The sequence below is a fragment of the Moschus berezovskii genome, chromosome 10 (assembly GCF_049115385.1).
Source record: "Moschus berezovskii isolate FMDL1 chromosome 10, NW_MosBer_1.0, whole genome shotgun sequence".
Taxonomy (NCBI): domain Eukaryota; kingdom Metazoa; phylum Chordata; class Mammalia; order Artiodactyla; family Moschidae; genus Moschus; species Moschus berezovskii.
Window position 1 is genome coordinate 33,210,376 of NC_142469.1, and position 23,157 is coordinate 33,233,532.

Below are 23,157 nucleotides of genomic sequence, written 5' to 3' on the forward strand. Positions count from 1 at the left end.
AAGCCTGGGCTGGTACAGCCTGGGGTAGCATGAGAATTTTGAAGTCTTCTGGTTTGCTACAGAACGTGAACACAGAGTCAGTTCTGCATTTGCATGTGTCTAGCAACCCTGGAAAATCCCATGGATGGAGGAGCCTGGTAGGCTGCAGTCCATGGGGTCGCGAAGAGTCGGATATGACTGAGCGCCTTCACTTTCACTTTTCTCTTTCATGCATTGGAGAAGGAAGTGGCAACCCACTCCAGTGTTCTTGTCTGGAGAAAATCAGGGACGGGGGAGCCTGGTTGGCTGCCGTCTATGGGGTCGCACAGAGTTGGACACGACTGAAGCGACTTGGCAGCAGCAGTGGCAGTGGCAACCCCCTGCCCTCAATCACCAGTAGACTATGGCAGGACATATGTTTTATACACACTGAATCCAAAACATTTAGGAAAGCTTCTATTACAGAGCATGTGTTGAATAAATACACATTGACTGAGAGAAAATAAGCCTAATAACACCATAAGAGTCAAAGCAGAAAATCAGATATTCTCAAGAATGAATTATGTAAAGATTAAAGCTGTAGGGAAACAGAAGGTTTTGCCCCCGGAATGGCTAGATAGAAACTTTTAAACAGAAACCTGGCACAGATACTGAAAAAGGAACAGAAGCTTTGAATGATAATGTTTGAAGTGTGTGTGTGTGTGTGTGTGCGCGCTATGGATCCCTTTCTTCAAATGAAATCTTACACAGAAGTCCAAAAAAAATTGTTTAGACAGTCTCACCAGAGTGGAGAGGGGCACTGTCCCCACGCCACCCCACTTGCCCTGAGGCACTCAACCAGAACCTTAAAGTACAGTTTGAAAAGCCACTGATTGGGTGACTTCTAAGGGGCCAGCTAGACTCTCTGTGAATCTGGAGCAGGACTCTGAGATGAGGTTACCTCAAATGACTTTATCTTTGACTCAGAACTCCTAGACATCCAAACACAGGAGCAAGAAAGGCTTTAAAATCCCACCAAGTATCTACTTTAGAAAAATAGAAATCTAGAGTTGTATCAAGTGCCCCCACCCTGGCCCAGGCACCTTCCCAGGTACCCCCAGCTTACCTCTTCATGGACTTGGGGGAGAGTTCCTTCTCTACCTCCTTGACAGGCATGCTGTAGGAGTCCACATTGTATTCACTGTCATCATCATACTCGTGGTCCAGCAGTGTTCTTGCCCAGGTTCCCATGTCATAAGGGGGAAGCATTCCTCCAAACTCTGAGGGCAGAATCTCAGGATGAATTAGTTGGTGTAGACTGTTCAGGTTGTTACCATGCAAAAATATCTACAAACACAAGAAGAGGGTGGGGAAAACACACAGAGGAGAATAAATGTCACGTGGATACCAGGGATTGGGGCAGGGTAGGAGGAGGGATTGAGGATAGAAAGAGGCAAAACAAGAGTTTTCCATGTCTGTTAACATATTTAAGCCTCTCTTCTACTTTGTGAAACAGGCAGGCTGGTATCATAATCCTAATATTTCATATAAAAATCTTGAGGCTCAGGGATTTTTCTAGCTTCTAGAAGGTCAGATCGTTTCTAAAGAATTGGAACTGGAAATTTAGTTTCCTGCTTCATAACTGGGAACATGAGCAGAATCTAATGTGCCTACTTCGATCTGCACATTATCCTGGTGTTAGCTGTGCAAAGCTGATGATGTGCATAATGAACGCTATTAAAACAGACTTTTCTCATGAGGGACTCATCAAGTGCTGAGCCCATTCAAGTTATTGAACCCCAAAGCTGTCACCAGTATGGCTTTGTCATTATCATCAATAAAAATAAGAATACTGTAACCACTAAATTACTGCTTTATAATGCAAAGTATGTGACGTAAATAAAAATAGCATCATCACAATGAAAGGTTGACTGAAGAGTCACATCCCAAAGGAGTTATGTCCTGTAATGTTGCCATCATCTTCTCTGCTACAGATTTCCATGCTTATCATTCAAATCATAAATGGAATGAGTTGAAACTGTAAAGCTGTGTGTATATGTTAATCATTGTTATTACTGTCTACACAGAGCTTTTTGTTAAATTGGAGGATGACTTAAGCTACATAGTCAAGATTTGTTTCTCCCTAATAGCTACCTCTTTTCTCTTCTTTTATATCAATCTCAAAACTGCAGATCAGTCTTCTCTAATAAAGTACTAATGTCATCTTATATAGATTTATATATTTATTTAAAGATTATAGCTTATAAGTGGCTTAGAAATAATCTCATATTTCAGCTTCAAAATGAACGAGCTAAGACATTAGCTCTTGCTTTCCATACTTTTAGAATCCACTTAAGTAAATATTTTGGAAAACAAAGAAAGACTGTGTGCAGGTGCTTAGTCACTCAGTCGTGTCCAACTCTGTGACTGCATGGACTACAGCCTGCCAGGCTCCTCTGTCCATGGGGATTCTCCAGGCAAGAATACTGGAGTGGGTTGCCATGCCCTCCTCCAGGGGATCTTCCCAACCCAGGGATTGAACCCAGGTCTCCCGCACTGCAGGCAGATTCTTTACCATCTGAGCCACCAGGGAAGCCCAAAGAAAGTCAAAGAAAGACTAGTTTATATCAAATAAAATAAGAAGAATGGGGGTCACCAATCAACAAGTAATACTAATAAATTATGGAAGAGTAGAAAAGCACGTGAGAGCAGGTACTGGCCAAAATGATCACAGCAAGTGGCTGGTGGAATACATAATATTACAGAGGTGGAAGATACTTTCTGACCCAAGTTAAATCAGGTTATTTGCAAATTTCCCACTGCTATTTACAGAGCACAACAACCAAGGAAAACACACACCCCTATAATTTTCCTGGGAAGATGAAATTCTTGTGCCTGAAATCTCTACTTTATTAGGTATACAACCTTTCTTTCATCAGACGTGTTGCTTCACATCAGAAACCTTCTCTTTCAAGTCATGCAAGAGTTATGGTGATAAATCCATAGAAAAGTAAATGTAATTCACACTACTTCTTCTCTTTTTGCCAACACTCTGTTACCTCCTCCCTCAACATCGCTCTCGGCTTTGGCCTTGTTTCCTCTTTCCCAGAAGAAAAAAACAGGGCAACCAGATGAGATCCACCCACTAGCATCTGTGTCCATATGCTTTGCCTTTGCTCCCAGCACAATGGAAGAATACACTCTACAAAGGCCAACCCCTCCACCTGTGCACTAGAATTCAGCCTCTCTTCCACTCAGTTATATTTCCCAAGCGATCATCTCTTGTCTCTCTCATATCATCAAATTTCCTCTCTGTCCTGTATGTTTTCCATCAAAGAACAAACATGCCAACTCTACTCTTGCCTCCCCGCCCCCACACAGATACATTAAACCTATCTTGACCCTACTTCTATTTCCAGTTATTATCCTATTTTCTCCTTCCTCTTACTGCAAAACTCAACAAAGTTTTGCAGTAATATTCATTGCCCAAGTACATTTGTCCCATTTTTCCTGAATCCAATCCAAATAGGTTTGCCTCCCACAACTACACAGAAATAGCTCTTGTCAAGATCCTTCTCACTGCTAAATTCAGTGTCCAATAATTCTCTATCCTTATTTTTCTTAAACTCTCAGCAGCACTGGGTAGAATAGATGATTCTCCTCAATGAAAACATTTTCTCCCAGGAGCTCTTGGTTTCCTACTATCTGATAGAAGCCTTCTTCAGTCCCTTTTGCTGGTTGTCCCACTTCTGCAATATCTTAACAGCAGAGAGCTTCAGGCTTCAGTGCTTGGATTTATCATCTTCTCTAACCGCACTCAGGTAATTTGGAAATCAACCCCAAATATTCACTGGAAGGACTGATGCTGAACCTGAAGCTCCAATACTCTGGCCACCTGATTCGAAGAGCCGACTCATTGGAAAAGCCCCTGATGCTGGGAAAGACTGAAGGCAGGAGGAGAAGAGGGTGACAGAGGATGAGACGTTTGGATGGCATCACTGACTCAATGGACATCAGTTTGAGCAAACTCTGGGAAACTGAAGGACAGGGAAGGCTCGGGTGTTGCCGTTCACGGGGTCGCAAAGAGTCGGACACGACTTAGTGACTGAACAAATACAAGGTTTAAATATGGTCCATACACTGAAAATGTGCATCCTGAATCCAGACCTCTCTTTTGATCGCCATATTACTATTTTCACTCTCTGTGTCACACCTCCACTTAAATGATCAATGGACACCTCAAACATATCGTATCCAAAACGGAACTTACAACTTTCTCCCCTAAATCAGATTCTCCCTATTTTCAAGGTCAGCTAATGGTACAAATATGCTTCTAGTCACTCAGGCCAAAACCTTTGATTCATCTTTTACTTCTCTCATAATCTAAGTTGTCAGTGAATTCTTTTGGTACTACCTCCAAAATCTATCCTGAATTCAAACATCTGAACAACTCCACTGCTACAGCCCTAACTCAACTCCTGTCACCCTTTCCACTGTGTTACTGCATTAGCCTCCTAACTGCTCCCCCTACTTCCACTCTTGCCACCAGGACTCTACTCTCAACACAGCAGCCAAAGGACCGTGTCAAAACTTGAATCAGTCAGATCATATTAGTCGGCTCACAAACCCCCACTGGCTTCTCCTTTCTCCTTGCTCCAATCCCTTAAGATCCTCTATGAATGCCTTCAGTGAGCACATCTCCTGCGACTCATCTGCTGGAGCATCCATGTACACATCTGTCTCATCATTTATTGAAGTTTTTACTACATTCTCCCCCTTACATATTTTTCTTCCTCCATTTCACTCAAGAAGTCTGGTCCTTAGGGGCTCTTTTGCCTCAGATTACCTTACAGTTATACTTAGGCTGAATTTTTTAATTAAAAAATTTTAAAGCTTAAAATTTTATTTTCCTAAACTGTGCCATTAAAAAGATTATGGTGGGAGACCATAATTATAGGAAGAGGAGGGTAAAATATTTTTAAGAATTAGCAAGGAGTAGAAGAGAAAGTCCATGATACTGAGGAAGAAGTAGAAGCTTGTGACAACTAGTAGGAAAATCAGTTTCCTGTCAGCTCTTGGGGTGTGGCAGAACCACATCCATGGACCAGCTAAAAAGTTCACTGGGATAGTGGATTGAAACCTAGTCAATGGGGTCTAACATCAATAAAGATGCTTGGGTTCAAAAAGAGACCTTAATTCAAGGAACTAATGCTAGCTTGAACAATGAACACGTCAAAAGTGGCCGTGATGGATTGTAAGTTAGGCTATACATGAAATATTCCCAGACATTGGAGAAATTTTGAGAAGGGATCTCTGTAATGCCTAAGGTTGACATTCCCATCAACCCAGCATGTTGGAAACTCAAAGTCTGCTTTAATTTAAGAAAATGAAGAACTAAATGTCCATTTGTGAAAGATGATTCACAACTTTTCTTTAGCTTTTCTTTTACCAGCTTTTCAGAACATAGATTGATAGCATCTGCATTATAAGGTGCCTGAGTAATACTGTAAGGCTGAATCACCTGGGATTCCAGGAAGGAAATGGAACAATAGCGTTGTATTGTGCATTGATTATATAAGCAGAAATTAAGGGTGTTTTAATTTATAATTTTTTTCTCATACAAAAATTCCCAAACCGTGTAGTTTTAATTAAAATGGTAAAATTCAAATACCTCACTTCCGTCTAGAATAGTGCCAGCAATGTCTTCTTTGAGGCATTGTCAAAATCATCAAATTCCACCAAATAACTCCCAAACCTAGAGCTTTCCTCGTTTTATAGATTTGACACTCTTTAGTCTTCTCAACAGAGCAGAATCATGTCAAAATAATGTCACAACAAGTCACCCCTGAACTCAAGTCTTTCAAATGCTACTCATTTCACTCTGACTGAAAGCCCAGATCTGATGGCAGTCTGCAAGGCCCTCCAAGAGCTGGCACACCATGTTCCCACCCATCCAATGCCCTACTATCCTCTCCAATAGCTCATTTGGCTCTAACTTTTCTGACCTCCTTGCGTGCGTGCTAACTCGCTTCAGTCATGTCCAACTCTTGGGACTCTATGGACTGTAGCCCACCAGGGTCCTCTGTCCATGGGATTCTCCAGGCAAGAATACTGGGGTGGGTTGTCATGCCCTCCTCCAGGGGATCTTCCTGACCCAGGGATTGAACTTGTGTCTCTTATGTCTCCTGGGTTGGTAGGTGGGTTCTTTACCACTAGTGCCACCTGGGAAGGCCTCCTTGCTATTTGTCAAATATTCCAGGCTTGTTTCTACCCAAGAACCACTGCCTTCGCTATTCCCTGTACCTGGAACAGTCTTCCCAGTAAATCCCTATTTTCAGTTCTACTACCTCCGAGCTGAGATTTAGAGCAATTGGTTTCACCTTCCATGCCTCATTTTCCCATCTATAAAAGGAGAAAAATAATAATGCTTACCCTAAAGCCTTGTTGGAAGGACTAAATGAGTTAACATATTGAAAGTACTTAGAACAGCAGGTGGTGTAGAGTGAATGCCACATTAGCGTTCACAGGTATAACTTGTACTAAAAACCCCAGCAGGTACTTTGGATCACCTGATCATCCCTTCACAAAAGATTGTTTGAAAGTGTTATTTCTGAGACATGTCAATCCATTGTTTTGAACTATAAATTGTAAATTAACTTGATTTACAAATATTCATTGGAAGGACTGATGCTGAAGCTGAAACTCCAATACTCTGGCCACCTGATACAAAGAGCTGATTCATTGGAAAAGACTCTGATGCTGGGTAAGTTTGAGAGCAGGTGGAGAAGGGGGCAACAGAAGATGAGATGGTTGGATGGCATCATTGACTCAATGGACATGAGTTTGAGCAAACTCCGGGAGATACTGAAGGACAGGGAAGCCTGGCGTGCTGCAATCCATGGGGTCGCAAAGAGTCAGATGTGACTTAGCGACTGAAAAGCAACAACAAATTAACTGAATATTGGTGACAGACATAATTCTTAATATAAATTACCATTGTCTACAGAATTCTACCTCCTAAATTACTAAAACATATTCAACAAATTCATAAGCAGAAATCTCTCTGTTCACAAATGTTTGAAACCAACACACACCTAACGATGACTTCACTTTCACACTTACAGTGAGGCTTTTATGGCAATAAAATACCTGAAGGGCCTTCTCATTCACTGAGAAACATGGAAAATTATCCTCTGTATGGATTTAGAAGCAACTATATTTTACTGTGGAACTAATCATTTGAAAATTGGTCACAGCACAGTGGTAAAAATATCTCTAAATGCTAAGCTATTTGGATTCAAATGTTAACTCTACAACTTTACAGCTGTGTATATGAGTAAGCAAGTTATTTATCCATCCTAAAACTTACTTTTCTCAGCTTTGAAATAGAAAATGATGCTACTAATCACTTTTCAGAGATGTTTGCAGGATAAGATGAAATAATGTATATTAAATGCACTTTAAAATCATTATAGTGATTAATGTGTTTGGTATTGTAGTATGGGGGCTTCCCAGGTGGCACACTGGTAAAGAACCCACCCACCAATGCAGGAGACACAAGAGATGCAGGTTCCATCCCTGAGTCAGGAAGATCCCCTGGAGGAGGAAAAGGAAATCTGCTTCGTATTCTTGAACAAAAAAATTCCATGGACAGAGAAGCCTGGTGGGCTACAGTCCACGGAGTCATAAAGAGTTGCACACAACTGGGTGACCGAGTGCATGCACTGTGTTAAATGAGTTATATAAATTTTTGTATTCTCAGAAAAATGATTCTTTTGGAACATACTTTGAATATCCTAGTTGTTGGATAAAACTAAATCTTGGAATTCAAGTAACCTGTAATTTAAAGAAATATTAAAATTTCTACACATGAACATTCTGTCTGTAATGTATGATTGCTCACGACAATCACTACAAAACTATATTAAATATCATAAAATTCACCGTATATAATGCAATACATATTGTAAAATAACTAACACCCATTTATCAACATATAAAAATCTTCTGTCTAAACGTTACTTGAGATTAAGTGTACCAATAACAATACAGTAACATGGCATAATTTTTTTTTTACTTTTAAACTGAGGCTTTAATATATGATGAACGTGCTAAAATGTTCTCCCCATTTGTGGAAAAGCAAGAGTTCGTTTTAAAATATTTCTTTCACAGATACACTGTTCAGAATTAATCACAAGGTTTTAAATTTTGTAAAATATCTTTTATGTTAAATAGTTACATTCAGTATAGAAGCACACTTTTGCTGTAGCAAACGTTATACACACAGTATATGATAATTTATTGAATGGGGAGTGGAAAGGAAACCAAAAAAAAAAAAACAAAGAAGCAAACAAATACCCTTTTCCGAGTCTTCTCCTTCAGGAAAGGCCGAATCACGGTGTACAGGGCATGGATGTACCATGGTTGGTTAACAAAATGAATTCCTCCAAATCGTGCTGGGAAACTATCCTAGAGTAACATGGAGGGGGAAAAAATCAAAACATGCTTTAAAACATTGAGAAGGTTAAGGGAAAGCCTTATGGTGAACAAATTTGTTATTTCACACACTTAAATGAGATTATCTGTACAGCAAAGGAGAAAAAGAAAAAAGAACCTTACTGTAATTAACACTGTAAATTTCATATGGAAACTGAGGGAATATGTAATAAAGTGCATCTTTCTCAAGAACCGGTTGTTGATAGGAATTTCAGTGTTTTTAAGAGTGCCACATTTTAAGTTTGCAAATTCCTGATAGTTATTATAAACCAAGAAATATAAATAAAAGACCTGAGAAATTTGTTGCACAATGAATCTATCTTAGATATGTGAGTATTAAGTTATATTTAAATTAAAATGTTTTATTAATTTTCAATGTAGACATCTATAATGTAAGGACTGTCACATATCAAATTCATTTTATTCTCTTATTATCAAGTTTACTATGAACACTCTCTTTATTCCAGATGCCAAAAAAAGGAAATGTGCTTATGCAAAATAAAAACCTGGAAGTGTAGTGTAAGAAAATTTGCACACCCATTTTGTCAGGTTAAATAAAACTCACATGCTCTGCTCTCATCCCACAGGAGGAAAATGGGGCTATCATAAAGCCAGCTTCTCTTTCAGTAAGAACTCTCCTGTGCAAGATTTGCATCTGTAGTGATGCAGAGGTGTTTTCTTCCTATCTGTGACTAAACAAGTGCATCTCAAGTCCACCCCCAAATCTGAATAGAATCCTTAAATCAAACAGTTTATGATATTTGACAGTCCTAAGATTCTGCAGAAATGCACCTGATGGTTCAAAATTCCATGCTGAGCTGACTACAAAAGTCTCCTTTTAAAAATCCGTCCACTAGAAGTCTCTCTTGAGTGGCATCATAATAATTAACACATTTCTGGATACTACATACAGCATGCTACTGCTGCTAAGTCACGTCAGTCGTGTCCGACTCTGTGTGACTCCATAGACGGCAGCCCACCAGGCTTCCCAGTCCCTGGGATTCTCCAGTCAAGAACACTGGAGTGGGTTGCCATTTCCTTCTCCACTACATACAGCATAAATAGGAGCAAAAGAAAAGAAACAGAAATAATTGTAAATCTATTTTCTTAATTTAAATTTTCTCTTGAATAAGATTCAAAAGATTTGAAAATACTATTCTGCTTCTAGGGAACACATGAGCATTAAGGGCTTGGTTGGCTCAGACAGTAAAGAATTAGCCTGAAATGCAGGAGACTTGGGTTCGATCCCCAGGTAGGAAAGATCCCCTGGAGAAGGGAATGGCTAGTGACTCCAGTATTCTTGCCTGGAGAATTCCAAGGACAGAAGTGCATAGCAGGCTACAGTCCGTGGGGTTGCAAAGAGTCAGAAATGACTGAACGACTAACGCTTTTATTTTATGAGCATTAGAAATTAATTAGTGATTTTGTATAGTGGCTTTTGAGTCAACAAACATTGTTTTGGCAAAGAAATTTCTGTCTCTGAGAATAATACACTATGAAAACATCACGGTACTTCTAATAATAAATTGGAAAATGTGTCTTATTCTGTCAGTGTTTTACTTCTAAAAATTTGTGGTTTTCATTCATCAAAAGATTATTACAAAACAGAAATGAATCAGGTAGAAAAGAAGACATAGTTTTTAAATCATGACATTTTTATACATAAAAAGAAGATAAATAATGTATGTACAGTAAAAAGAATACTAAAATGTGCCCTCCATTTAGCTTAAGAAATAGAATACGCTGGTAACCTTGAAGTTCACTGTATTTTCATATTCTTTCACTTACCCACATTTTAAAATGTCATATTTTATTTCAAATATAAGCATTTCTTTTGCTTACATTTTATATTATAAATATTATGAATATATCATATTTATTATTTTACATTGCATATTTTACTTATTTTTCTATTTTATTGTTTGGCTATGTGTGTTAGTTGCTCAGTCATGTCCGAATCTTTGAGAGACCATGAATTGTAGCTCACCAAGCTCCTCTCTCAGGCAAGAATACTACATATACAAATATACCAGGCTTCCCCCAGTGGCTCAGCAGTAAAAACCTGCCTGTAATGCAGGAGCCACAGGAGATGCAAGATAGATCCCTGGGTTGGGAAGATTCCCTGGAAGAGGGCATGGTAACCCACTCTAGTATTCTTCCTTAGAGAATCCCACGGACAGAGCAGCCTGGTGGGCTACTGTCCATAGGGTCACAAAGAGTCAGATTCAATTGAAGTGACTTAGCAGGCACCACATAAACTGTATACAAACATCATAGTGAATGTCATCACATAATGGTGTTATTGAGGTTTGTTGGATTTGAAATATAAACATTTTGTGCATAGCTGCAGTTCACTGTCACTATCATAGAGCACACCATTGCATAGTCGTTCAGTCACTCAGTCGCGTCCAACTCTTTGTGACCCCATGGACTGCAGCACGCCAGGCTTTACTGGCCTTCTCTATCTCCTGGAATTTGATCAAACTCATGTCCATTAAGTTAGTGACACTATATAACCATCTCATTCTCTGCAGCCTCCTTCTAGTCTTGACCTCAGTCTTTAGGAGCATCAAGGTCTTTCCCAATGAGTCGTCTCTTCGCATCAGGTGGCCAAAGTATTGGAGCTTCAGCTTCAGCATCAGCATAAGTCCTTCCAGTGAGTATTCAAGGTTGATTTCCTCTAAGATTGACTGGTTTGATCTCATTGCTGTCCAAGTGACTCTCAGGAGTCTTCTCCAGCACCAAGTTTGAAAGCATCAATTCCTCGGCCCTTAGGCCTTCTTTATGGTCCAGCTCTCACATTCATACATGACCACTGGAAAAACCATAGCTTTGACTAGATGGACCTTTGTTGGCAAAGTGATGTCTCTGCTTTTTATTATGCTGTCTAGGTTGGTCATAGCTTTTCTTCCAAGGAGCAAGTGTCTTTTAATTTTGTGGCTACAGTCACCATCTGCAGTGATTTTGGAGCCCAAGAAAATAAAATCAAACACTGTTTCCACTTTTTCCCCATATATTTGCCATGAAGTGATAGGACCGGATGCCATGATCTTAGTTTTTTGAATGTTGAGTTTTAAGCCAGCTTTTTCACTCTCCTCTTTCACCTTCATTAAGAAGCTCTTTCGTTCCTCTTCAGTTAGAAGAGGTGAGATTAAATTGTACCAATTTATACTCTTCCTTCCACCAGTAATGCAGGAAAGTTCTGGCTATTCCTCATACACGTGGTATTGTCAATCTTCCTAATGCCAATCTAACGGGTATAATATAGGTTCTCTTGACACTGTAATTTGCTAGTTGCTTGGTCTTTGCTCATTATAATTCCATCATTAATAACTTGTTTGATAGCATAACCATTTTACTCAGAGGTATTCTGCTTCTGAGTCCTTAAGGGCCTATCTCTGCTGACCTTGTTCATGATATCTTGTTTACACTGAGTTTATATTTGGCTACTATTAATCACTGGGAATCCTGAAAGAGCTATCTTGAGGATGTTTCTCTCCAGGCAAGATCTACATCAGCTCCTACCAGGTTCTATCAACCTAGTTTGGCTATAATTTAATTTCTCATTTCACAGTTTCTCTGCCAGTAGAAGATATGTATGTGCAAATGTCAGACACATGAGACAATTATTACTTCAGAGTATCAAGGAAGACTATTATCACCATCATTATTAATACTAATATTATTATATTATTATTTTTATACCTGAATATGGAAGAGGCAGACTTCCCTGGTGGCTCAGCAGTGAGGAATCTGTCTGTAATGCAGGAGAAGCAGGAGATGGGGGTTCAATCCCTGGGTTGGGAAGATCCCCTGGAGAAGAGCATGGCAACCCACTCCAGTATTCTTGCCAGAAAAATCCCATGGACCGAGGAGCTTGGCAAGCTATTGTACATGGGGTTGCAAAGAGTTGGACATGACAGAAGCAACTGAGCAAGGATACATGGGCGTGGCAGACAGGTTTCCTTAAAGGTTTCCTGGCCAGCTGGGATTTTCCCAGCACAACCTTCCTCTAAGGATGTAGCACTTGGAGGAATGCAAGTTCTCATCAGTCACCAACTTGCCCTCAGTGTGTGCAAGCCTCATGCCTGCTCCTGCCAGCCCCACAGCCCCAGCAACCATTACTCACCAAAATTCTAGGTTCTTGTGCGTGTGTGTGCTCAGCAGCATCCAACTCTTTGCAGCCCCATGGACTGCAGCCCACCAGGTTCCTCTGCGCATGGAATTTTCTAGGCAAGAATACTGGAGTGGGTTGCCATGCCCTCTTCCAGATCTTTCCAACCCAGGGACTGAACCCTCATCTCTTGTCTCCTGCATTGGCAGGTGGATTCTTTACCTCGCGCGCCACCTGGGTTCTCACAGTCCACATTCACCTGCAGAACCATTCAATCTTCACTTCACCTCTTTTTTCTCTCAAGCAGACTCTGTGAGCTAGTCTCTGCTGGGACTTGTCTTCTGTTCACTGGAGTTCAATAGAACATCTAGACATATTTTCATTGTGATTTATTCAAGACTTTGGTGTTTCATGGCAGGGCGTTCTTGAAGGATTTTTAACCTACATCACTACCTGCAGCAGAACTACTTGGTACGCTTTTAAAATACACTCCTGAGTGAGCATTTTGATCCTTAGAACAAAACTGAATGAACAACAGTCACTGATTTATTTAACCAAAAGTCTTAGCTCAGAGATTTTTCAACTTTGAGAATCATTTGAAGGCCATGCTTCTTCTATTGTGACAAAAGAATATGCACACGTAAGCGCATAACTTACAAACGATGCCGTTAGACACATCTTTAAATACACAATAACCTGGTCACAGTTAAGATGGTGTAAAAGAGAAAGAAAAGCACTTGACTTCGAAATCAAGTAGACTTGAGTTAAAATTCTAGCTTAATACCGCCTGTGTCCTCTCGGGCATCCAAGTGCACAACAAGGACATAACAACATAACACACGATTCCTTCCTTCCCTCTTGTGACACCACTCATTTCCTCTCTCCTTCCTCCTGCTTGTGGTGTTACCACTGTACGTATGATCCACCTTTTGTAGTTGCCCTGCAGTCCTTGGATATTCTGTTCTGCTTTATTTCCTTTGTTCTCTTTGCATTCGGTTTTTGAGGTTTCTATTGATATATCCTCAAGCTCAGATTCTTCCTTAGCTGTGTCCAGTCTACTAAAAAGTCTATCAAAGGCATTCCTCATTTTTGTCACAGTGTTTTTGATCTCTAGCATTTCTTTCTTGGTTCTTTTTTAGAATTTCCACCTCTCGACTTATACTGCCCATCTGTTTTAACCTGCTTTCCAGTTTATCTAATAAAACCCTTAGCATATTCCTCATAGTTGTTTAAATTCCCAGTCTAATAATTCCAGCATCCCTGCCATTATCATTCGGATGATTATTCTGTCTCTTCAAATTGTGCTTTCCACCTTTTTGCAGCTATGCATTAGAATCTTTCCATGATAGCTAGGCATGACCTACCAGGTAAAAGGAACTATTGCAAACAGGCTTCATAGTATAATGGTAAGATGTGGGGCAGGGTAAAGCGTCCAATAGTCCAGAGGACTAGCTCTCATGCTTTTAATGATCCTCTCTCTAGACTGTGCACTCAAAAGTGTTTGTTTTTGTTTTTAATTTTTTTCTCCCCACTTAGGTAGAACAACACGGCTAAAGTACCCAGAGTTGGGTATTTCTCTTCTCCCATGTGGAAGACTAAAATTGGGAATTTTCTTTCCTTAGGTCAGTGGTGGTAGTTTAGTCACTAAGTTGTGTCCGACTCTTGTGACCCCAAGGACAGTAGCCTGCCAGGCTCCTCTGACCATGGGATTCTCCAGGCAAGAATACTAAAGTGAGTTGTCATTTCCTTCTCCACATAGAACAGTTAGATTCTAATAACACCCAGCCAGTTGGGCTCTGGTTACCTGCACCTACCAGGAGATACTAAACTTGTCTCTTAATCTACAAACTGTGAGCTCTTTAAGTGCAGAGGTCATGTGTTCTCCTGAGAGCAAGCCTTGATGACCAGAGCACAGTGCTCTGGCATATTTAAAAATGCTTCCTTTTCCCCACCCCCAAAGCAAACACAAGGGGATTTTTCTCAAATACTGAGAGAACTTGGGTCAAGATTCTGGAGGTAAATCTCACCAAAGTATGGATGGCCCCCCTGTACATGCACCCTAACTGGAATTTTTCACTCTCAGAATTTTGTACCATGAGCCTCCAGCAATTTATCAATTATAATTCAGGCTGTCCATCTCCAGCATTGGGTCCCACATTGGTTTCTGATAGAGAGTTTCTGCCCCACTAAGCCAAGACTGACTGTATTCACCAGTTTCTCCAGTCTTGGAGGTAGGGGATTGCCCTGTATCCTTGTATCATCTTTAAAAATCTAAGAATAATCATTGACGTTTCGATCTGTTCCATTTTTTCCTTGTTAGGACAGAGTAGCAACTTCCAAGTTTTTTATATGTGAAACTGAAAACCAGAAGTCTGATTCTTCACTTCTTACCACACCCCAAGTCCTACAATATTTATATCCAAGGCTGTGCAGCTTCATATTTTCATATTCACCTTCCATATGATGCCAATGTGATCTCAGGAAAATCTGAAACCACTATCGCCATTTCTCTGCTTAGTACCATGTCACTTCCCTCCACCCACTTCATGTCTGTTCATATTCATGTGCTGTTTTATTATTTGTTGATTCTACTCTTTTTTCCCCCCCTTTTTAAAATAATCTGCTCACACTGAACCCTTAAGAATCAGCTCAGGCAGCTCTTTTGATCCTGTTCCTCACTTCTCATCCCACTGAAAGAAAGGAAAGTTAAAGTGAAGTCGCTCAGTCGTGTCAACTCTTTGCTATCCCATGGACTGTAGCCTGTCAGGCTCCTCTGTCCATGGGATTCTCCAGGCAAGAACACTGGAGTGGGTTGCCATTTCCTTCTCCAAGGGATCTTCCTGACCCAGGGATTGAACCCAGGTCTCCTGTTTTGCAGGCAGACACTTTACCATCTGAGCCACCAGGGAAGCCCCACTGGTAGCCTCATCCCACCCACTCTCCCATAAAAGCCTACCTCTCATCACAGTGCTGGAGTCTATCACTGCACCTACCATAAGATACTAAAATTGTCTCTTAATTTATCTGCTTTCACTACTAAACTGTGAGCTCTCTGCACTCAAAGTGTCATATGATCTGTTGGTGCCAGGCCTAGCATCCATTTCCACCCACTTCATGCCCACCTAAGAGAGCAGGGCATGGAAGGCTAAACCACAGGAATCTTACCACTGGGGTTCTTAATAGGAGAGATCTATATGAGATCCACTTGAGTAAGACTGAAAGGACTAAAAGGAGGCAGCAGTCACCTTCCTGTGCAATGACAGCTGCTAAACAAGCACCAGGGTTAAGGGGTAAAGAATCTGTCTGCCAGTGCAGGAGATGCAGGTTTGATCCCGGGGTCGGGAAGATCCCCTGGAGAAGGAAATGGCAACCTACTTCAGTATTCTTGTCCGGGAAATTCTATGGACGAAGGAGCCTAAAGTACATGGAGCCACAAAAGAGTTGGACAGCATAGTGACTAAATAACAACATAAGCAAGCTCTAGAGGAGCAATTGTTTACAGCAGTATCTGGACACGATCTTCCACTTTCTAGTTGTCACTTTGGCAAGTAAAAGTCTGCTGGGACATCAGTCAGTAAGAAGGTAAGGACATTTGTTTATTGCCCTCTGAATCACATCTGCAGGGTTGTGACCTCAAAACAGGAGAGTAGGCACAGTCCTCCCTAATTCTCATTCCTCCTGCTCTTCCAATGAGGTTTTAGGCACTCACTCTCTGCATTTAAATCCAGCTTCCCTTGAAGTATCCAGAGATTTCTGTTTTGTGCACTGAATGTTGATACAGACTGTGTTTAATTCACCTTTATACTCCTAGTGTTTTGAAAATGTGTGTAGTCGGTTCCATCGTGTAATGGTTAGCACTCTGGACTCTGAAAATGTGTGTATATATGTGTGCGTCCCAGAGCAAAGCTAGACGAATATTTATTAAATGAAATAGATCTTGATATTTATTATTTCAGTTCAGTTCAGTTCAGTCACTCAGTCGTGTCTGATTCTTTGTGACCCCATGAACCGCAGCACACCAGGCCTCCCTGTCCATCACCAACTCCCGGAGTCCACCCAAACCCATGTCCATCGAGTCAGTGATGCCATCCAACCATCTAATCCTCTGTCGTCCCCTTCTCTTCCTGCCTTCAATCCTTTCCATCATCAGGGTCTTTTCAAATGAGTCATCTCTTCACATCAGGTGGCCAAAGTATTGGAGTCTCAGTTTCAACATCAGTCCTTCCAATGAACACCCAGGACTGATCTCCTTTAAGATGGACTCGTTGGATCTCGTTGTATTCCAAGGGACTCTCAAGAGTCTTCTCCAACACCACAGTTCAAAAGCATCAGTTCTTTGGCACTCAGCTTTCTTTATAGTCCAACTCTCACATCCATACATGACCACTGGAAAAACCATAGCTTTGACTAGACAGACCTTTGTTGGTAAAGTAATGTCTCTGCTTTTTAATATGCTGTCTAGGTAAGCCGCTTTCTCTGAGCTACAATTTCTTTATCTGCAAAATGGGAACAACATTTAATAGGATTGCTACGGCTAACCATTGGTGTTACTTATTCAGCACACCTCCTTGGTACTAAGCTACCAAGTTAACAATCAATTCTCCCTTTACACAGGTGGAAATGACAGTGGAGGAAATTTTATAATATGGTTTATGGGCAGTTGTTTGGCCTTAAATAACACTACAGAGTGCATGCATGCATGCTAAGTTGCTTCAGTTGTGTCTTACTCTTTGCGACCCTATGGGCTGTAGCACACCAGGCTCCTCTGTCCATGGGGTTCTCCAGACAAGAATACTGGAGTGGTTTGCCATTCCCTTTTCCAACACTACAGAGTACAAAACAATAATAAAAATATCAAGAAAATACAATATGCTAATCATTGGCTCTGCTGGGCCCATTTCTGTTCACTGGAGACAATGAAACAAGAAATGCTTTGCAATTAACGAGAGTAGGGCCAAAAAGGGCTGAAGAAAGTTAATAGAACTTCTATCCTACAAGAGCTTTTGCCAATTCATCTGCTTCCATTCATTTTCCCTTGAGCATAACATTTAAACTTAATGCAAAAACTATCTTGAATAAATTCTTCAGTTAATGCAAACGTGACCCACTAAAGCTCTAGTAGAATTCAGTATCTCTCCAAGCCTCTGTAGACCTTTCAGTTCAGTTCAGTCACTCAGTCGTGTCCGACTCTTTGTGACACCATGAACTGCAGCACACCAGGCTTCCCTGTCCATCACCAACTCCTGAAGCTTGCTCAAACTCATGTCCATTGAGTCAGTGATGCCATCCAATCAGCTCATCCTTTGTCGACCATAAACTTAAATAAAAGTCATTCTCTGGGAGAAGATGGATTTCGAAGTACTTCTATCCTGTAGCATGTGAGTTTCTTTAAGAGGTGACTGCCTTGACAAACAATTGTAAAACAAGCTCAGTTAAAGCAAAGCCTTGACCATCTCCTCATTGGCACAGAAAAACTACAGACACTACAGACTTTGGCACCATTGACACTATATGGAGGAGTAAACATATTTATGGGGCCGCCCAGGTGGCTCAGTGGTAAAGAATCTGCCTGCCAAGCAGGAGACATGGGTTTGATCCCTAGGAGGGAAGAGCCCCTGGAGAAGGAAATGGCAACCCATTTCAGTATTCTTGCCTGGAGAATCTCATCGACAGAGGAGCCTGGCAGGCTACAGTTCATGTGGTTGCAAAAGAGTCAGACACGACTTAATGACTAAACAACACCACAATGACAAACATATTTGTAACTATCAAATATACACAACTGATTATTCACATATTTCTAGCAAAAAAATATGTTTGCTCCAAATACCTAGCCATTCAAGAAAAAAGCTGGAGAATCTATTAACATATTACTTGAATTTTTTAACTGATCTTGATGAAATACAAAAACTGTGTAATAAGATTACTACTACTATGAATAAACTGTCAGATTTAAGAGCATAAATCAATATAATTTCTGGTGTAAAGTCTGAGGTCATAAATGTGAGGAAAATGAACTTTCTATTATTAAATCCACAACTTTGGTCTTGTTTACAAGTAAGACTAGTTAGAATTCCTAAACCACATTGTCCAGGATTCCTAAACTTTTTAACTGTGTTAAGAATTGTTCTCCATGTGAATATAAGCAAAAATTCAACTTGTAGTTCACCCATTCAGAATTGAATCTATTCAGCTTTTTAACATGTTTTTCTTTTTGTCTTTTCTTGCACTTTTCTATAGCACTTAGTTTCAACAACTGTATGTGCTGTGGCAAAATGCCTTTAGTGATAATGCATCAGCACCTAGCAATTAGATCTCTCATTCCATAACGCTATCCCTCAAGTTACATTAGAATAAAAAATAATACACTACTCTTTTATGATGCTTTTAGTATAAATGTAAAACATGCTTGCTGCAGAAATTTTTAACACAAAATAAATATAATTTTTAAAAAGTCACTCATAATTTTACCAACCAGAGACAAAAGCAGTACTCTAAGCATCTTGGGATATGCTTCCATTTTTTTTTTCAGTTAAATTTTATATAGATGACATGAAACTCTATCTAATAGTCAGGAATTATGATAATAGTTTTTTTTTAATAATGGCATGTGTGTATTACTGGCATAGGTAACATCGTTGTGGAATATATAACATCACTCTCTCTAAAAGTATGAGCAGATATACAAAGCAGAAGGTGACTATTATAGCAACTGATACTGCTTGTCCCTTAGGCGGGCTTCCCAGGTGGCTCAGTGGTAAAGAATCCGTCTGCCAGTGCAAGAGACATAAGAGACACAAGTTCGATTCCTGGGTCAGGAAGATTCTGATAAGGAAATGGCAACCCACTCCAGTACTCTTGCCTGGAAATTCCCAAGGACAGAGGAGCTCGGTGCGCTTCAGTCCGTGGGGTCGCAGAGTCGGACACAACTGAGGGCCAAGCACACATGCACATTCCTCAGGTAGGATCCTCAGGTAGGATCATGTGAAATGAGAATGTTTCCTGCCATATCAACAAGCAAGGAGTGTCACAGCCATCAGCGATTTCTGGCCTCCAAATGTGAATGAGGGCTCCCCAAACTGTGATCCAGCAGATGCTGTCACCCCCCACAGTAACTGCTGAGGAGCTGGGGGATGCAAGAAGCAAGGTGAACAAGGAAGGAGGACTGGCCCCAGATAGCTGAGCTTCATATGGAAGGACTGAATTCGGGGAGCCCAGAGGCTTGCATCTTCCCACACAAAGGATGCTAAATTCCTTAACTTGACACCTGATCTTTGATGTTCAGACTGCCTGCTCCCTTTGTTGTGAACTCATGTATAGCCTGACTTCCCTTCCTTCCTTCTTAGAGCAGTTTTCTCAGACCTACACATTCCCACCAAAAAAAAGAAATAACTCTCTTTCAGGTTGTGACTATATTTTTTAGACAACAGTCAACATTAATTCCCTTCAGTTCAGTTCAGTTCAGTCGCTCAGTCGTGTCCGACTCTTTGCGACCCCATGAATCACAGCACGCCAGGCCTCCCTGTCCATCACCAACTCCCGGAGTTCACTCAAACTCATGTCCACAGAGTCGGCGATGCCATCCAGACATCTCATTCTCTGTCGTCCCCTTCTCCTCCCACCCCCAACCTTTCCCAGCATCAGAGTCTTTTCCAGTGAGTCAACTCGTCGCATGAGGTGGCCAAAGTATTGCAGTTTCAGCTGTAGCATCAGTCCTTCCAATGAACACCCAGGATTGATCTCCACTAGAATGGACTGGTTGGATCTCCTTGCAGTCCAAGGGACTCTCAAGAGTCTTCTCCAGCACCACAGTTCAAAAGCATCGATTCTTCGGCGATCAGCTTTCTTCACAGTCCAACTCTCACATCCATACATGACCACGGGAAAAACCATAGCCTTGACTAGACGGACCTTTGTTGGCAAAGTAATGTCTCTGCTTTTTAATATACTATCAAGGTTGGTCTAGCAAAGCTTTTTATTTGATGAGCAATCTCTTAAACAAAATGCATGTAAATTACAGATTTAAATTTTTATGATTCCTCAGAAAACAGTGTCTTAATTTTAATAAGTATTTTAAGAAACATGGATTAACCATGATGGATCATTTAAAAGAGTGATGAATAGGGTACATTAATTTCCCATTAATATGTGGCATTCTTTTAGAGTTAAAAAATTTTGAGATATGAAAATAATTTGAAGTGACTTTGTCCTTCTAAAGGTTAAACTCTTAAATTCAAATATGTGCTAAAATAGAACTTTCTATATTCTAAAAATATAAAATTAAACTTTATATAAGTACAATGTTAAATTTTTAAATTTGTAAATTGATGTTCTTATTTGCATACTTTATAGTATCTGTTTTAAGACCTCTGGCAAAGGTCAGCTATTGTTTAAAATGTCTGTCATGAATACAAGTGTGTCAAAATGTATTTCTCTTAAGGGTGACCAATAGAATGTGTTGTACCCAAAGGCAAATGCATATCATTTCTGACATTTCTGTTTAAAAAAAATTCCACTTTCCTTCATCCTATATGCATCAATATTTGGCTAAAGAAGACTTTATGACATTATGACTCCTAATAAATCTGTCTTTTGCCTTGTCACTCTCCTTTTATAAAATTCAGTTCCCATTATAGAGATGTGCTAGCTTTGTCCTTTTTCAGTTTTGTCTGAGGGTGTTTTCCTTTTTTAAGTTAATTAGAAATGATTTCCAAGTGCAATGATGTTGCCTGATATTCTCCTTTCTGGGAAACAGAAAGCTTAGAGGGATCACTGGAGGGCTGTATCTTCTCAATGTAAATAACTAGAAAAATGGCCACACGATTCTTAGGGATTAAATTATCATGTCCTTTAAACTATGAGTGGACATATGCTATAGAGAGAGCAGGTCTCACACCAACATTTTGAAGACAGAGGTATCTGACTGCATTACTCTGGTGGTTGCACTGAGAGAGTCTCCCAACCTCCATTCCAAAGGACTAGAAGGAACATCTCTGTGTCACCCTGAAGCCAGTGGTGGCCACCGGCTGCTCCAGCTCACGAAGCTACAGACCTAGAGAAAGGGAAGGAGCAATCCTTTCCTCACCCAAGATGGTACATGATTATCACCTGCTCACATGAAAATGAGAATTTTGTGATGTTCTTATCATTGTTGTAATCTTAATATAGATCACCACTTCCCAATTTTTAATTTTAAGAATCTTAAATACACTATAGTTGGCTTTCTTAAATCTATGAAGAATAACCTTATCTCTTCTCTCACCAGTAAATCATCGCTTGTAAATCATGGTTAAAGACTAGTTCCACAGGAAAAAAAAAAATGTTATTCCATTTTTTTCTTATCCTTGTTATGCTTCAAGCACATGTATTAAAGTAATTCATAAGACTCTTGGCTTCCAGGTTCCAGGGATAAATCCACTTACCTATTAGGTAAATGTGTCTCCATCAGCAAAAGTATCCTTGTCCCTTCCTCCCCAGCTACTCAATCAGAATTATTAATATTAAAAAGACCAGAGGGATTAGTATGGCGAGAACACCCATGAGAGTATCTTATAACTTTGTGATCAGGGTCTCTGAAATTTTGGGGCGAGAACTAATTTTTCTCAAAATCTCAGGTATCTTCTAATTCCAGGCAAATCGTTATTTTACTATTGTTTTCTTGTGCCTGCGGTTGATCACCTGATGTTACTGTACTCTGTGATGACTTAGAGGGGTGGGGTGGGAGGGGGGAGGGAGGCTCAAGAGAGAGGCGATGTAGAATTATGAGTGATTCTCGTTGTCGTACAGCAGAAACCAACACAGGATTGTAAAGCAACTACCTTCCAATATAAAAGATAATAAATACAAAAGAAGAAAAAAACGACAAAAAAGTAAAAATAAAACTTTGCTTCAAATACATCCCTTCCCACCCTGTGAAGAACTCTGGAACACAATGTCAGTCTATTAGTGTGGCTGAATCACTGCCCCTAGATAAAACTCTGAAATTACACTGGTGACATAGTAATATCAACTTTGTATATGGAAGGGGATGTCTGAGTCTTGAGTACAGTAAAATATAGGTAACATAAAGTGGGATATTATATAAAATATTCCTCTTCAAAAGAGCTCTACCTAGCTAAAAATATTTCTTAAAGTAAAACCAACACTGAAAATGAATTTGTAACATGTTTAGTCATCTCATAACTGAATGAGCAAGAAGATCTCTTTTTCGTGAGCAGTTGGTATTCTCCCCAGCTACTTTTGCTGTCAGAGAAGGTCTGTGAAACAAATCACAGTCACGGAGCCTTAACACGAAGACACACGGCTTATTTGAATTAGTTGCTGCTGGTGTGTGCCTGGTACACGCAGGGGGAGGGGGGCGAGACAGCACGGAGGACAGGACACAAAGCCATTCTCACACCTCTTCACCATCCATGATGTACCAATTTCAATCAGATGTAACAGCAGGAGGGAGCCCAAGGTAAAAACCACCGCCGCATAAAATGCTAGGTTCCTCTATTAAAATAAACAACTCAAAGCAAAGGTAAGACACAATCGTGCCATTTCCAGTTAAAAGAGAATATATGGCAATTTTCTGTGACCTGTGTCAT

The 23,157-nt window shown here is 40.3% G+C and overlaps 1 protein-coding gene across 1 annotated transcript in view; it reads right to left on the reverse strand.

Annotated features, from left to right (window-relative positions):
* CLVS2 (clavesin 2) overlaps nt 1-23,157 on the reverse strand; it is a 74,450-nt gene that overhangs the window by 7,521 nt on the left and 43,772 nt on the right. Inside the window, exons 3-4 of the mRNA XM_055433467.2 lie at nt 8,317-8,427; nt 1,085-1,305 (exon numbers count right to left, since the gene is read on the reverse strand). Of these exons, the coding sequence (XP_055289442.1) occupies nt 1,085-1,305; nt 8,317-8,427 (332 nt within the window). The remainder of the gene's footprint in view (nt 1-1,084; nt 1,306-8,316; nt 8,428-23,157) is intronic.